General features: G+C 42.5%; 1 protein-coding gene across 6 annotated transcripts in view; it reads right to left on the bottom strand.

The window, feature by feature from the left end:
- PCDH10 (protocadherin 10) overlaps positions 1-17,238 on the bottom strand; it is a 32,618-nt gene extending 15,380 nt beyond the window's left edge. For 3 of the 6 annotated variants that reach the window (XM_069855236.1, XM_069855238.1, XM_069855239.1), the window contains exons 1-4: positions 14,598-17,238; positions 13,179-13,237; positions 12,499-12,605; positions 3,812-4,141 (exon numbers count right to left, since the gene is read on the bottom strand). In XM_069855236.1, the coding sequence (XP_069711337.1) occupies positions 3,812-4,141; positions 12,499-12,605; positions 13,179-13,237; positions 14,598-17,210 (3,109 nt within the window). In that variant the 5' untranslated portion in view covers positions 17,211-17,238. The remainder of the gene's footprint in view (positions 1-3,811; positions 4,142-12,498; positions 12,606-13,178; positions 13,238-14,597) is intronic. The other 3 variants (XM_069855240.1, XM_069855242.1, XM_069855237.1) reach the window with 2 other exon arrangements.
- Positions 17,239-17,725: the final 487 nt, after the last annotated feature.

Here is a 17,725-nt window from a genome sequence, read left to right as displayed (position 1 = left end):
CAGATTACCTTCTCTGTTTTTGTGCAGTCTCCTGCTTGCTTCATATCCCTATCACAGCTTGTCTAAATTAATTAGTGCTAAGCTTTTGATATGACTTTGCATGGAAACACTTTCTGTATTTTCCCTGTCATGCTACGTATTTCTATGGAACGAATAGACCAGCTACAGCAAAATAGTGATATGTTTTGCATAAGGGTTTTGTAGTACTTCTGGAGAGTATTTTCAATTCCTTTTTATAACCTGGAATTTTGTTTCCTTCTTGCTGGCTTTGTACATCTGGGGACACTTTTCAGGGAATTATTCCATGGTCTTTTTTTCTCAAGAAGAGTCCAAATTTCTCAGGATAATATACATTGCCTTCCTCATGCATCTTTTCTAAGGTTCTGCACTGAATGTACTCATTGGAACACACTGCAAGAATCACCAAGCAGACACAAACTTGAGCAGATACACTCATACGAAACGGTGAAAACTCTACATAAGGCTACCAGTTTACATTTGTACCCAAGGCGCTAACAGCACAGCTTATGCAATACGTTCACTCAGCTATTCAACTGTGCTGATGCTACTCTGCAGCTTTCAGTTCCAGAGTGAGTTAGGTCAGAAGAAGACTGGGTTTTCTGGACCATGCCTCACTGCACAACGTGACACACGTAGTCTATTAGAGACTCAATTGACCTAAACCATTTTATGCCATCTGCAAATACCACCTCCTTTTTCTCATTTTCATTTCTGGATAATTGATTTTTTAAATTCCGCAGATTTTCACACAGACACTTGGGGAACTTTGCTTCTGGTAAAATGTTCCTTCAACCTTATGATATTTTTCTCTTAAGCACAGAGATTCTGGTAATGCTTTACCCTGTGACAACACTTGTTTATTTAGTAGCTTCTTCTACTACATAGAAGATACAGTTAGAGTTTTTTTGACAGTTTAAATACTATTGATTAATTCCCATCCAGTCTATCAAAATTCTAGTACAATGACAACCTTCCTGTGAAATTTTCCTGGACAGATGTTAGCTACCTTGTTCCTAAAATCCTGAGTTACAATTTTATGTCCTATGCTAAGGTATCTCACTGGTCTCTAATTTAAAATATTTTCTCTTTTTTTAATGATAAACACAACTTCAGACATTCTTTGGTTATCAGCTTTTGTTAGAAACTGAAAATTAAAGACATATATAGTCCATGGACTTCTTCCTATTTGTTTCCGTCAATTTTTCAACATTTTCTCCGACTCAGTCTTGCACATTTATTCAAAACCATTACCTGGAATGGGTGACTCCCTAAATATACCTGTCATTCTTTCTCTTTCCCTCCTCTGGTAAACAGAAATGCAAAGAAACAGTTTATAACCTCTGCAACATCCTTGCCCTCACTAACTGCAGCTCAGGAGACTCCTAGCTTACTACACCTGACATCTTGAAAACTGTCTATAGTTATTTGTATGCCTTGGGCTATTTGCTCTAAGAAGTCACTATTATCTCCACTATTACTATCCTGAAGTTTGCTTGCTAGAAATCAATGATCTTTTCAGATAATTCTGCTTTAGAATATCTCTTTTTTTTTAAGAGGCCGTTTAAGTTCAAATAGTTTTTGTATTCTTCAATATACTTCTGCTTCTTTGCTACTGATTCTTCATATGGCCATTTTCATACATGCTGCAGTTTTTTATGCAGTAATTTTCCTGAATTTGTGTGTTCTGTTTCATGCATTTTAATCACTTCTTTTAAAAGGATCGTTCTACTAACAAACTGATTTTGAGATGATCTTCATTAAAAAAGTTGAATTTCTTTTCATTACATTTGCGATTATCCAGTGGCTCAACTTAAGTTCCTTCCTCAATCAAATTATTCTTCTCATTCCTCTTGCCCTATTCAATGAATACATTCTTAATAATACATTATTTAGTGGCTGCTACAACTATTGTTTCTTTTTTTTTGTACTGTTATTTGCTACACAATTAAAATCTAAAATCTTACTAAAGAAAATACTGAATAAGGGAAAACAAATCCTAAATATTACTGCTATTACTGTTGTTCTACAAAAAGCCATTTTAGCTTTGAGGTTTGAAAAAAAGGCAAAACTAATAATGTATTCTCAAATGTCAATTATATAATGCCAACCATTTATATTCTTTACTTCCAATATTTTACCTCTGACTTTTTAAGTCCTTATGCTAGAAAAGAGTAAAATGTAAACAAATTCCTATATGTAAACACATTGTTCAACAATGTTACTTATGTTAGCTGAATAAACTTTAAAGCTTCCAAACTATCAATAAAATATTTCTTTGTTATTTGAAATAAAACTCCCAGGGCTACAACAAAACAGAACAGAGATAGCATTGTGATGTCATCAGATGTAATTATCATTTGTATCCTCACACTGTATCAGAACTCTGCTGTAATTAGACCATCAGGGCTACAAAACTCAAATTTTTAACAAATGATTAGCATTGCTAGATTACAGTTTAGTACTAAAGGATGTTTCTTAGATGTAAATGATGGAAGACAAGTTGGGGAAAGACAGTTATGAGTCCTTAGGTCACAGCTAAGTGAAATTTCACCTTGGTCTTTATAACATGATCAGATGATTCACACCTGAGATATTAGCCTCCACAAAACAAGCTGATTGTCTAAATACAGGATTTTTAGAAACCGCTTTCACTTATTAGAATTAGTATCCAAATTTAGAAGCTTCTAATCAAGCAAATCTAAAGAGTGAAGGCGCAAAAAGACCTCTCTGAAGCACTGAAATACCTGACCAGCTAATAAAGAAGAGAGAACTGAGCTGTCTGTGCTGAGACTAATCTGTAGCAAAGCAGCAGCACCTCTCAGAACAACTAAATACTTTATAAAAATAAAGAAATACCATTCAGTAAGATTTTTTTGTTACCCCTGATGCGCTGTCCTAAAAGACTTTTGTTGCTTTAAAAAGGGTGGTATTGCAATGTTAATGTCTTTGGCTTATTTGGATGAGATAAACATCATAAACTCTTGAAGCCAAGGAGATTACAGTTTCTAATAAAATACAGAAGGCTGATAAATAGAATGAAAAGACATATTAGATCAAAGTATTACTCAAGGGTTTTGCAACTGGTTCAGACTCCAAAAGGAATTAGGAAGGTCTTTTTGAGATCTCTCACACTCTTTCTTGCCATCCAACCACAGCCAAAGAGTGACTAAAGAAAGAGGCAAGATTTTGGAACAAGACAGAGAGCACAGAGAAGCACTGACAAATGTCAGTACTAGGTAGGCTACAATGATTAAGATGATTAGTAAGATTACTATGATGACTAAGATGATTAGACCGAAGGCAAAAGTTTGTCTTCTTCTTTCCAAACCCTTAATGTTATCTAATTGACTAGTTACTTCAAATTAATACACATACTGTTTATTCACAAGATACTGCTTAATCATCAAATAAAGCCCCTAGGACAGTTCTCTCAATTTAATTTTAGTATTAAAAAATGTTCGCCTGACAATGCCAATGCTTAAACCATCTATCCAAGAGAACTTTGAAAATAATCCAGCATGAGAAAAAAAAATGAACAACTCCCTCACTAATATCAGCTGGTACTTTTGTTGTTGACAGTCATGTCATGCTAAAAACAGTCAAGGTTTTGTCTTTTTTTAAAGGCATTGAACAATGCCTTCTTCAGTGGTGCCTGAAACCAAGAGAAGCCATTTTTTCCCACTGCTCCTAAAATTGTGTCTGTATTATTCCTACCATAAATAGCAGAAAGAGCTAATTTTTATTCCCGCAAAGGGAACATTTTGATACAGCTTTTTCGAATAGTACTTACTCAAATATGGTGGTTTGTAAGGCGCTCGTGTATTAGACAGCAGTCCATCCAACTCCTTCCTCTCCAGAGTGTTGTGAAGGGCCTTCTCTTTGCCGAAGGTGGAGAAGGACCTTTCTGCCCCCGGCTGGGCTTCTGGTGTTTCAAACACTTCAGTGTCTGGAACGGAGTCCATGCCAGGTACATGCAGATTGCTGCGGTAATCTGCAGCTTGGCGTCCATCGGATGGAACAAAGGAAGGCATCCAGCACCGATCTGAGTGGCCCAGTGCTTTACATTCCTCCGTGCAATTGGAGAAGAGATCCATGCCTGCAAGCATGAGAGAAAAAGAAACTAGAGATATAAGCTTCAGCGTTGTGAGTGGCTGCTAACAGACATGAAAGATTATGCTGAGCGAAGACATAAGTAGAAAGAGAGATGTCCTAAGAACTTCTTCCACTACTCCTATCTCCTCAACAATGAAATAAAAATGTGACTGTCCAGTCTTCAGAAGTCGAGGACACTATTTAATAAACATAACTTAATGTCATAATATAAACATAACAGAATGTCAGACATACGCACAAAAATATCCCAAGAAGAAGATTATTGGTGGTTCTATGTCACAAAATCACTTGCAGACCTCACTGTTTAAAACCCGTCAAGTTCAATTCTACTTGTAGGTTGATGTTTGTGACTCACTAGTTGAAAATACTTGTTTAAGAACATGAAGGAACTATTTCTACATAAATGTATCTCTGACTGAAGAAATTAAATGTCCCGATTGAGGAATCACAGATTTCATTTATGAAAATGAAATATTAATGAGTCCTGTGAAGGAACTATCTGTGCATATGTTAATATACAGATGGAGCCTATTGATACTAAAAGCAGATCTTACAAAGTAGGAATACGACTTTCAAGTGACCAGATCACTGTAATCAATTGTAACATGAGTCCTTGCTACCATCACATCATCCGAGCAATAGGAACAGAATCCTATAATAAATTACTGTAATTATTGGTACAAAGGTGGCCTTAGTCTGATGTGACATGGCAGTGGATACTATTGACAAAATTGTTAATGCTTCTCCTATATAAGCAAACACTTGTCCCTGCCAACATGGAACTGTTTGCTTACAAATCCTTTAATGCTATTAAGATTTTAAGTGACAAGCTATGTTTCTATTGACTACCCTGAGATCAGCCTTCCAAAAGAATATTTCCTGACGGTGAGTCACTAAGTTGTTGGATTATACTTGTTTTGAGAGGAATGGTGTATGAAATCATAGGCATAGAGCAAAGTAAGTACTAACTTCTTCAAGTTGTTCAATATCATACAGAAAAGCAGAAGAGTAAAGAAATATCTTTTTCTTGTATTTACAAAGGGAACTGAGTGTCTTAGAATAGGTGTATGTCAAAACTGAACTGAATCTGTTAGAAACACTGCATTTACAAGCACTGAATTAGAATGACAAAAAAAATGACACTACAAGAGAAATACGAACAAAAAATGAAAAGCTCAAATAAGATCCATGCAATGTAGCTCATTCAGCAGCCAGTATTGCAAAGAACTGGATTAGCTTGATCTCCAAGATGAGGATTAGTATTAGGAATTCTACTACTGTTTCGAACCATAATTTGACTTATATTAGTAATATTTATGCACTGACACTACAAAAAACAATTTCTTCAGTGAGCAAGAATCTTTCTGAGCTATCAACAAGTGCTTGACTACTAAAGGCAGGCACTTAGCCAGAAAACATGTGAAGAAAGAGAAAAAGCTTTTTATCTCAGATTAATTTCACTTCAGGGTGACTTTTTAATTTTAAATTAAGGAATATACAATAGAAGGTCCAGTTTCTATTAGAACCTTGCATTGATAATTGGCATGCAGAAGTAGGAAAATAAATTACTGAGCAGTGAACTGTTGAGGAATGCAAATGTGAACTGCAGATATGATTAAGGAATCAGATGAAGATCATCAGGCAATGTGCACAAATTGTACAGTTCTGAATTCTGTAGTGGTAGTAGCTATCAGAGACTGAAAAAAAAGATTGGGATGAAGGCTTCCTAGAAAGAAATGAATATATAACAATTTCTGTAAAACCATGTGTGTCTATCTCTTATGTATTGAAATGTCTGCACAAAAATCTCTTATGCAAGAAAAGACATATTTGTGAAACTTAACTTTTTACCATTCCAAATATTTAAGTGACAATTAACACAAAATGTTTATTCATTTTTTCAGACTTCCTAGCAAAGTTACACTTAAACAACAAATAACTCTACTTTTAATAGGAAAATTATTAGTTACATGTTGCTAATGGTGTATCAATGCTGATATTCATTCAACATTTTCTGAAAGAGAGCAGGAGAAAGAAAAACTTATGGATAAATATTAAATTAAATTCTTTTGTCAGTGGAGGGGATATATATATATACTCAATATATATATTCAAAGAGAAACTCTTTTTTTTTTTTCTTCATGGATTTTTATTTCTCCTGGAAAATTACCCTCCATTTTACTATTTTGTTTTCACACCAGCTGTTAAACTGCAAAATGTCTCTATCCAAACATTATTTTTTAGTTCCCTTTTGAATACTGCTTGTCTACTGCAGTGCTCTGAATAGTATTACATAACAGCTTATTATAAAAGACATGTTAGAGCATTATAAATCAGGATTTTGAATAAACAGAGTAATGAATGTAGGGGATATAAAATGTAAGCTTCTATGACAGACTTTTCCTCCCTTGAAGATAAGAACTTTAAAAGGAAAAAAATATATATTTACGCACATATACATCTGAATTTTAATACACACTGCTGGAACACACAGCTAGAATATAAATATTTGTTTAAGATGGGAACATAATGTTCAGAGAGGGTTGGATATTGTTCCTACTTGAAGCAGTCACAACATTCCCTAAGAGTTTAATGGGTGCAGAACCAAGCCCTTGGCTTTAGTATTCTGGATGAAAATAAATTCAAACTAGAAGTCTGATTTTTAAATCCCTGGGCACCTATGTATACTTACACTGACTATGACATGAATGTTGGCTATTCTTCCTCCACCTTTTTCATGTGGGTCATGGTATAGAATTCTCTGTTTCTAATTGAAAATCATTAAAAACAGGGCAGGGAAAGGCTACTTCTATTTTCCAAGAAGGAAGGCTATAACATGGTAAATTAAGACAGACATTCAGCACAGAACTCCTCCATAAACCAAGAATCATGTTCTTGATTTATAACAAAAAGAAATGTTCAGCAGTATAACACTTCCATCTCATCTCCCTCATAAATCTGGTTATATATGAGGTCCTTCAGAACTAAACTATCCATCATAAATGCAAAGCCACATTAAAGAAAAATGCTTTGTATTTTTAATTTAGTTAGCATATTAGACCTTTGCATGCAGATAAACTGAGATTTTAAAGGTGACTCTGAATTATGAATTTCAAACGTCCTTCAGAGATACAAACAGATTGTATATCACAACGAAGTGCTGAAAAATGATAAGCATTACACTATTCTGAATACAGTCTACATATAATGGCTTATGGCAAAGGCCACTAGTTTGTTTCTATTTGTTCAATTCTTATTACTAGATAGACCACTGCGCAATATGAGCTCTCACACAAAGTTAATTTTGCATATTTTGAAGGAAGACAAGCTCCTGCTCCTCCCTCAAAGAAAAACAAAAAAAATAAGTTGTTAAGTTTGATATCTGCATCTGAACTTCCTGAATCGAAGTGCTTTGAATCAGATACTTGGTAGCGCTGCTTTTCTGAGGCATATTTCCAATTTGCTTCCTTTTCAGATTTCAAAAGGAGACAAAATTTCTATGTGCATGAATTCTAATTGATTTGAAAAACATTTTAGATCAAAGAAAAAATTAAGCCTAAAACCATTTTTAAATTATGTATTCTTTCTTAATTTAATTAAGGGAGAAGAGCCATACACTCAGCTTTTCGAGCAATAAGTGAACACGTGCATATGTATTACTGAGTAAACAAGGCAATAAAAAGCAAAAATACAAATTAAATGTTGACAAATTATTTTGGTAGAACTGTTATTGAGAGGGCTTTTTCCCCCCAACATGTGTCATTTTTTCATAACTTTGGCTGCTATTTGGAATTAAATAGCATTTTCCATTTCTTCTGTGGTAGCTTTTCTTAAAAAAAAGCTAATTGGATGTAAGATAGGCGTCAAGTAGGGAATGAGGCCTCCTTTTCAGAGCTCCATTACCAGAACAACTGTCCATTCCCTTAGATTATCCTTGAGCAAGTTACTCATTTCCCTATGATTCATGTTTTGTGTTGGCAAATAAGGACAGTAATGTTAACCTCCTTTGCAGAAGACTATCTACTGAAGAACCGGACTTTATGAAACAGAGTTATAACCATTCTTTCTTGCTAAGTAATTGATGTACTGCCTTGGATAAAACTGGCTTCATCTGCATGAGAACATGAATAAAGACTCAAACATCTTCAATATTCAGCTCTTCCAAATTTCAACTTCAAAGCTCTACTTGGAGCGCTGCGATGTGAACATTATTAAGCATGTAGCCCAGGGAAAGAAAAGAGAAAAAGAAATCACCCTCAGCTTGAGTCAAAGCACTTTTCTGAGCTATTTTCATGTTCACTCTCACTTCATCCAAGATAGACTCTTAGCCCGAGTGATCTTCAAAACAGGATTTAGCTGTCACTCTGCATAGGCTCAGAGCGAGTACTAGTTTTCTCTGTCCCTTTATCACTAAAATTCTTCCTCCCACTCCCCAAATTCTTCTCCTTATGAACACTGACACATTGCAGCTCTTCTGCAATAAAGTATACTAACCCAGTTGGGTTTACCTATCTGTACTGAAAAGGCGTGAGGCAATGTTCCACCCTGAGCCTTTGTATTAGACACTTATCAATTCCCTTCCTAAAGTTCAGCCTAATTTTTAGATCTGAGCCAGTCAGCAACGCGTACTGTCCAGTACTGCACAGAGATTATCATAAAAGCTGATGCATTTTATTGTATATACGTGACAGTACAATTACTTAGCTTCACATCTTGGATACTTCTTTCTGAAGCACAGCTGAGAGATCATGCCAATTCAGGGAAAAAGGTGAAACAGAAGTAATATTGTAAAGAACTCTGCATGCTCAGCTTGAGAAAGCTGAGTAGCTAGTGAGCAACCATATGAAATAAGTTGATGGCATGAGTCCAAATCTTGCAGGACAGGTGTCTAATCATACAATTTAAACATACACACACGCAGAGTATTAATTGGCACCCAAGTTGGCAATTTCACAAGGGAGGCCAAGAATTTAATCAACCATGGGAAATAAACTAACCTCATGCTTAGAAATTACTCCTACAGAACATGATTGAAATACAGTGTGTTAATAACAGCTAGTAGTGCTGTATTAGTTGCATTTGTTCAAAAACAAATAGCAGCTTTTGTCTCAACAATTTTCAGGCAAAGCAGAGCACAATTAGAACACGCACTTGGAGGTTGAGAAACCCCTCCTCTGTTTGCCAAAAAAAACCTTCTGGCATTTCTTCACCTTTGCAAAGCTGTTTTCCAAAAAGCTCAGATTTCTATCCCAGGCAATGAAATGACGCCTCAGTCCATGAAAATTAGGCTCTTGAGAATCCTATTACTTGCCATTCCCTGCTAAATGCAGATGACTGTATTTTGTACTTCATGGATATTAAGGTAGATAAGAATGTGGATAATTACAAGGCATTCAGGTAGTACTTTAATGGGAACAATATAAATCCCTTATATACATTCCAGCACATTTGAAACCATGATTAAATCCCTATTAAGAAAATGCATTTTGAGAAGGGTGAACAAGAATCCTATTTCAAAACATGCTAAAACATTTTATGATACACAGAACAGCTTAGTTCAGAATTTTCACTAAATATTATGCAGGATAATTCTATGACACAGTGAGAGATTTTCATCGGAATGTTTTCCTTCCCGGTTAGTAACTGACCATGACTGTTGACAGTCAGCTTGGCTAACAATGGACTATTGTGGAATAGCTACTTGTGTGCCCCAGGACTGTTCACTGGTGACAGTAACAGAAGGCATGTACAGAACAGTAAAAAGATGTTTTGTGAGCAGAACATGCCGCTGACTAAAACTGGCTGGGAGTGAGTTTAATTTGTCAATGTGAATTATCTGCAAAACGTTTTTGGATGCAAATACAATGTTTTTGAATATAAATGGGATGCTGAATGGTATCAGGTAACACTTGGAAAAAAAACAGCTCAGACTTCTGTCATGTTATCAACCAGCGTGTCTTCCTTCAATAATTCAGAAAGAATTCATTATAGAGCACCAGAACAACTGAAAAACTGAGAAGGCATTCCCTCAGATATTTCCTCTAGCTATTCAAGATCAAACAAGACTTATGCTCCTTTATTTCCCATAAAATTCACAACCAAAAGCTAACAGCAAGAGTGAAGTTTTTATATCAAAATATCATGTCACTGTTGAGGTCAAGGAGCACTTTCTTTGCATCTTGACAGGAGGATTCAGCCCAAAACTTACAGGAAAACTATATTATATGTATGTGGAAAATTAAAGCAGCTTCTACAGAAATTTGTATTTAAATATCTATTTGGAACTAGCATTTAAAAACCATGCAAGCAAATTATTCTCAAATCACAGCACCAATGAATTAAACTGAAGTTCTGTGTACTTTACGTTTCAGTTCAAACTTGTAATTGTGAGTAGACGAAACCTAATTGTCAGCATTCATTACCTCATATGTAAACACCATTCAAGACACGGAAGTTCATAACTCACATCAGATTTCTAAATTATTTGAAATTATTTTATAAGTATAGATTTTTCCCTTTTTGTATTGACAAAATAGTAATGATGAAAATGAAGAATTTACCCAGCTAGGGACTAATGCCAAGTTTGACAGCAGTTCCACTGTTCATATGTGAGATAGACTACTTTTAAAATGGAGAGAAAGAATAAAGAGCAGAGGCACAACAATAAGAGCACTGAATGCATCCAAAAGAAAATAGCTTTCAGTTGATGTGCAACTATATGATTATATTCCCACCATCAGTCAAACCCAGCCCTTTCTGCAGATGTTTATTCTTTTCTCTCCTGTTTGGTTATTATGGTTCATTATGTTGAGGGACTAAGCTGATGGAAATGTTCATTGAGATGACTGCTGCAGTAAAATGCGTAAAAGAAAAAAAAAATGGAATGCAGGGAGGGCAGGAGGAGAGGGAGCTTTTTATAACTCAGTAGCACTGATTGCTGCATCAGAAAGAGTGCAGAAGAAAAGGGGGGGGGAGGCTAAATACATGGCTTTTTAAAACAACAATAAATCATACGCCATATATAGGCCAAAAATGAAAGAGGCTCTGTGTTCAGATGTAAACTTCTGGCAAGACCTGGTTTGTTGTCAGGTTCCCAGACATAAAATAGACACTCTGTTCACTTAGCATGAAGCCCCGCAAGAAGCAGGGAGCTCCGGAGACTCTTGGCTCTTCTCAAGTCTCATTAGGTCTGCATATTAATGACTTGCAGCAACATAAAGGGGCCCTGTAGCAGGCTCCTCTTCCCCTGGTGCCTGGGTTTCCCACCGTTAAGGGCACAGTGACTGTATCAGCAAGAAAATAGAGGACGTTAACAGAGCAAGAGGGTGAGGCAGCACTGCTGTGATAGCACTGAGTTCCTTGCCATGCTGTCTTCTAAGAGGGGGACCAGTGGAAAAAAATAGATGACTGGAGAGACTCTGGCGGTATTTTGTATTGCACACTTGTAGCGAATCCTTATACATCACAGAGCACAGAGGAAACAAGGGGAAAGAAACCACTGCATTGAATCAAGACATACCAGGCCTTGGGAGACTGTGGTAGGGAAGAAAGTACACGCATTTGTGGCTAAAATGCAGTGCACGGGTGAGAATGAATTCTAATGCATAGGCTCTAAACAAATGTCCCTTTCAGAAGAAAACTGACAGTATGAGACCAAAGACAGCAAGCCATACACATGGGAATAACACTGCAATGTATGTATTTTCTAGGTGGATCAAATCACCGTCTTTTAAAGCATTTCTTTCCTTTGTTGAAACTGAAAGAAATGTACTTAAGAATAGCAAACCTTTATTAGGACGGAGATCACTTACATTGCATGGTGCCTCAATTTGGATTAAAAAACAATCCTCAAAAAATTCTAAGGCATTACATATTCAGAGCACCCAATGTGTCCCCACTGATCCCCAGCAAAAATCCTCACAGTCTGGCTGTCATTCAATTACTGGGTTCATTCTTTCCCTTGGGAACTCCCCCTACACTTCACACTGCCATGCCAGCTGAAGTGCCTCCTAAACAAAATTGCCTGATGCTTTGAAATGCTGCAAATCCGCCACTGGAAAAAAAAATGCACTATAAAATGTACGAACAACTTTAAGGGGCAGGAAGTTTTGCTACAGCAGATGATGCAGAATAACATACCAGCCCCCTCAACCAAATGAATAAAACAAACGCTGCCCTGTGAGTGAAAGGGGTTTAAAATTGTCTCCTTGCCCAGGTAACTGTAGTAGCAAGCTGGCTTAAAACCAGCCTCCCATACAATATGCTCACATTTATGCCACTCTTGTATTATATTCCTGTAAGTAAGTGTTCTTTCTAGTCTCCCTACTTAAAGATCTACTATTTCCATTCTCTTATCAGACTTACCAGAGGATTGACCTCGATTAGTGGCATCATGATCACTGTCTCCTTGCTCACTGTCTCCATGACCACTGTCCTTAGAGCTTACTATGTCTGCTTCCTGGAATGCAGAACTAGACACAGAAACATCTTTACATTAGAATAAACACGCAAGAGGAACTCGTAAAACATTCTTCTGCCATCACATGGCGAAACATGGTGCTGCATTCCCCCACTCCTGCCTGCTGCACTGCTTCTGCAGAGGTGCTCTGACCACCATCACCAAAACTGGCAATTTCAGACCTTGGTGGTCTGGCTGAAACAGACAGCAAGCATTACTGCTCTGTTTGGTTTTCACATAATTGATGTAAACAATTAGGTACCATTTACTTAAGCTGGATAGCTAAATTTTACCTGGGAGGGACCAATGTTTTCTGGAAGACCCTCTAGAAGCATTCGTAAGTATTTAAAGCATGTTTCAGACTAATGCAAAATGAGATCTCGTTCTCGTTTCAGTTGGTTTTGAAACCAATTCAGAAAAGCTGCAATTCCAACTCATTTAGTCAACAGTGTTCTATGTAAGACATCTACACGCTTCAATTTCCCATTGCTTTACTACTATTTTACATCTGCAGCGAACACATTTCTGCTCCCCATTCAGACTTGCTAAAGTATGCATTAGGAAAACGAGGCTAAGAAGCTCATACCTGTTTACTCGTCGGGGTCTGTCAACTAAATAACTGAGCTCAGCACGCTGATGTTTTGTCTAGGAAAAGAAAAGAAAATATTGGGAAATATTTTTACTCTTGACATTCCTGTAACCAGCGTGAGAAAATACATCAGAGTAGCTCACCATAGTCACTATAAATGGTAATCTTTAGCTGCACATAGGCCTACACAATCTTTTTTCTGGAATGTAAGGGGGGAAAAAGAAAAAAAACACAGCTCTTTTTCTTACTCACACAGACGGGAAGGCATAAGGGATTTTTTCATGAGTTTCTTTGGATGAGATTTTGACACGTTTTCTCACACTGCACGCTGTTGGACGTCACAAGGACTCCCACCAAAATCAACAGAACTATTTCTAGAGTTATGTACTGCTTAGTCTGAGAAAAAAAACTTCCTGCAATCTAGTTTTCAGCCTGTTTTTAGTTCTGATGTATAAAAACAGGAGGAGACAGTACAGTTACTGAACCCCAAGGAGAAGATACATTGAGATACCCTCGAGTCCTTCAAAAGGCAACAGAAGACAGAGTTTTGTGGACATTCTGAGGAAAGGTCAATCTTACAAGTCAACATTAGAAATTTTACTGCAAACTTCAAGCTTTAGGGAATATCATTCAAACCACCTTTGCCAGACTGGACCGCATTCAGGTTTCAGCATTCATGTGAAGAAAGAATGTGCTGTGTTCACTAGGGCACAGGCAGAGAGGTACTGAGAGAGTGTATGAGCAAAACTGGTAGAAAATTATTAACAGGGGAGCATCATAGCACAGCATATGCTTTGACAGAAATTCTCTACACACTAGATAGCACCAAATAGGCAACATGTTTAACAGGAGGGAATGTTAAGCTTCTGCATGTAATTTCACGGAAACTCTCGCTGCTTTCCATTGCGAATCCAGCTTTGGGTTATAAGGAGCTGTTCAGATAAAGAGAAGTCAATTAATAAACCCTAATTCACAAATTAATTAAAGTTCCCACTAACTGTAGAGATCGTCACAGTCCCAGAGGGGGGTTCCCCCAAAGCCTTACTTGCACATGCAAAGAGAGAGAAAAAAAAGAAGACGTTTTTAAAGCGTTGCTTCGAGACAACTGTTTTAAAGCGTTCGAGACAACCCTGTGATCACGCCTGGTGTCATTTCATCCCTGCCAGCAGCAGGGACTCCCCGAAAAGCAGCACCCCCCTCACCCTCGCTTCCCAAGGGCGATTCCGGCTGCCACCCCCTCCCCGCCCCACGGGCCCAGGGCTCAGGAGGAGCTCAGGGCCCCCAGGCAGCTTCGTTCGCGGGGACCAGGGTCGGTGGGACGAGGGTCGGTGGGACGGGGCGGGAGTTCCTAGACGGGGCGGGCAGGGGGAGCCCCGGGGCCAGGGGGTGAAGGGGTTTGGGTGCCAAGGGCCTCACCTCGCTGGACAAAATGCTGCCGTTGGAGATGATGTCGGGCTGCTGGTCGGCGTAGCCGGTGACGATGGCCCCGCAGGGGTTGTGCTCGGCGTCGGTGCTGCGCGAGGGGCTGCAGGGCTTGAGGAACATCAGGTCGGTCTTGGCGGACTCCGGGGTGAGGCAGACCTGGTAGCAGTAGTTCTGGTTGTGGTGGTGGGAGCCGAAGCCGCCCGACTCCTCCACGGGCACCTGCGCCGGGTTGCTGGGCGCGTTGGAGCTCTGCACCAGCATGATGTCCGACTTGCTGAGCTTCTTCTTGCGGGCCCGCGCCTGGCGGCCGCAGCAGGGGCAGCAGCAGCAGCAGCCCAGGCAGCAGTCGCTGGCCAGGCAGGTGTAGATGTTGAGCTTCTTCTCCTTCTGGCAGCGCACGGCCAGGACGATCATGGCCAGCAGGAAGATGAAGGAGACGGAGCCCAGGGCGATGATGAGGATGAGGGTGAGGTCGAGCGAGGCGTCGCCCCCGGAGCGGCTGGGGCGATGCTCGCCGGACCCTCCGCCGCCCGCGCCCGCCCCCGCTCCCAGCCCTCCTCCGCCTCCTCCTCCTCCTCCTCCGCCTCCGGGGCGCTCGCCCGCGCCGTCCACCAGCACCACCTGGATGGCGGCGGTGGAGGAGAGCGGCGGCTGCCCGTGGTCGCGCACCTCGACGACCAGGTCGTAAGGGCGCTGCGGGTCGCGCTTGGCCGGCACCCTGCGGGCCGTCCGCAGCTCGCCGGTGCGCCAGTCCATGCGGAACAGGCTGGCCTCGTTGCCCCGCGCGATGCTGTAGGTGAGCCGGGCGTTCTCGCCGTCGTCGGCGTCCACCGCCGCCACCCGGCTCACCAGGTAGCCCGGCTCGGCTCCCCGGGGCAGCGCCTCCCGCGCCGGGGTCCCGTTGCGGCCGGGCAGGGGGCTGACGATGGCGGGGGCGTTGTCGTTCTGGTCCACGACGACGATGTGGACGGTGGCGTTGCCGGCCAGCGGCTGCGGCTCCTCGCCGGCGTCGCGCGCCTCCACCTGGAAGCTGAACTCCTTGAGCTGCTCGTAGTCGAAGGAGCGGAGGGCGTAGAGGAAGCCGTTCTCGGAGTTGATGGAGACGTAGGTGAAGACGGACATGCCCTGGATCTGGCTCTCCAGGATGGAGTAGGCGAGCCGGGCGTTGGCGCCCTGGTCCCGGTCGGTGGCGCTGACGGCGTAGATGTAGGCGCCGGGCACGTTGTTCTCGCTCACGTACACCTGGTAGACGGGCTGGCTGAAGCGCGGCGCGTTGTCGTTCACGTCGCTCACCCGCACCTGGATGGACTTGCTGGTGCTGAGCGGCGGCTCGCCGCGGTCCCGGGCCACCACGGTGAGGGTGTAGGCGTCTCCCCCGGGCTGCTCGCGGTCCAGCGGCCCCTCGGTGACGATGGTGTAGTAGTTCTTGAAGGAGCTCTTGAGGCGGAACGGCGCGTCGCCCTGCAGCAGCTCGCACTGCACCTGCCCGTTCTCCTCCGAGTCGCGGTCCGAGACGCTGAAGAGCGCGACCACGGTGCCCGGCGCCGCCGCCTCGCTCACCGCCTCCTTGACGGTGGAGAAGCTGATCTCGGGAGCGTTGTCGTTGGCGTCCAGCACCCGCACCAGCACCTTGCAGTGCGCCGGCACGGCGTTGGGCCCCAGGTCCTTGGCTTGCACGTACACCTGGTACACGCCGCTCTCCTCGTAGTCCAGCTCGCCGCTCACCTCCAGCCGCCCGGTGCGCGGCGCGATGCCGAAGAGCTCCCGGGCGCGGGCGGAGATGTGGCTGCTGAAGGAGTAGATCACCTCGCCGTTCTGGCCCTCGTCCGGGTCGCTGGCGTTGAGCTGCAGCACCAGGGTGCCCGGCGGCGAGTTCTCCGGCAGCGACACGGTGTAGACGGGCTGCTCGAAGGCGGGGACGTTGTCGTTGGAGTCCAGCACCCTGACGGTGAGCAGGGCGGTGCCGGTGCGCTGCTGGGGCTGCCCGCCGTCCACCGCCGTCAGCACGTAGCGGTGCACCGCCTGCTGCTCCCGGTCCAGCGGCTTGTCCAGCACCAGCTCGGCGAAGCGGTTGCCGTCGCCCTGCGTCTGCACGTCGAGGGAGAAGTAGCTGTTGGGGGTGATCTCGTAGGTGCGCAGGGAGTTGGTGCCCACGTCGGGGTCGAAGGCGCTTTCCAGCGGGAAGCGGGTGCCCGGCGTGGCGCTCTCCGAGATCTCCACCGTCAGGTCGGGCTCCGGGAAGGCAGGCGGGTTGTCGTTGATGTCCAGCACCTCCACCTCCACCTGGAACAGCTCGAGGGGGTTCTCCAGGAAGACCTCCAGGTGCAGCAGGCAGGAGGGGCTCTGCTTGCAGATCTGCTCCCGGTCGATCTTCTCGTTCACGTAGAGCACCCCGGTTTCCAGGTTGAGCTCCAGGTAAGGGCTGCGGGAGTTGGGCGCCGTCTGGAAGCGGCGAGCCGAAAGTTTTGTAATGTCCAAGCCCAGGTCCTCGGCGATATTCCCCACGAACGTGCCATGCTCCTGCTCTTCCTGCACCGTGTAATGGAGCTGGCACAGAGCCCCCTCCACCATCCAGAGCAAGGCAAAGAGGAATAGCACGATCATCTCCAAACGGGGAAAGAGATCCCCCCCTCCCCAACACCACCTCTTCCTCCTCTTCCTAAAGCCACCACCACCTCCTCCTCCGAAAATACACAGTACAGCGCGTGTGCCTGTGCGTGTCTATCGATGTGTGTGTGTGTGTCTGTGTGTCTGTCCGTGTCCGCGCCTGCGAGCGTGTCGAGAGGGATCGGGGGAGGGAGAAGGAAAGGGGAGGGGGAAGAGGTTGATTTAAGGCGGGGGGGGGTGCTAGATATTATTTCTTCTGGTTCACGTTAAGATTTCTTTCTCCCCCATCTCCCTCCTTTTTGTTACGGGTATTATTGTTTCACACGCTGACCCAATGAAGAAGACCGGCGTCCCCACTTCATCTGTGATCTTCGAAATAAACGGCCAACTAATAATAGCTATTAGCTGGATGTAGCTAGAGATACACAGTAGCCCGCTTTTATTTATTCCGAGAGTCTTGGCACTGCACCGCGGCGGCAGCAGTGGCGGCGGAGGCAGCAGCAGCAAATCCC

Source organism: Phaenicophaeus curvirostris, chromosome 4 (genome assembly GCF_032191515.1).
Source record: "Phaenicophaeus curvirostris isolate KB17595 chromosome 4, BPBGC_Pcur_1.0, whole genome shotgun sequence".
NCBI classification, from domain to species: Eukaryota; Metazoa; Chordata; class Aves; order Cuculiformes; family Cuculidae; genus Phaenicophaeus; species Phaenicophaeus curvirostris.
This window is presented reverse-complemented; position numbering and strand designations above follow the sequence as displayed.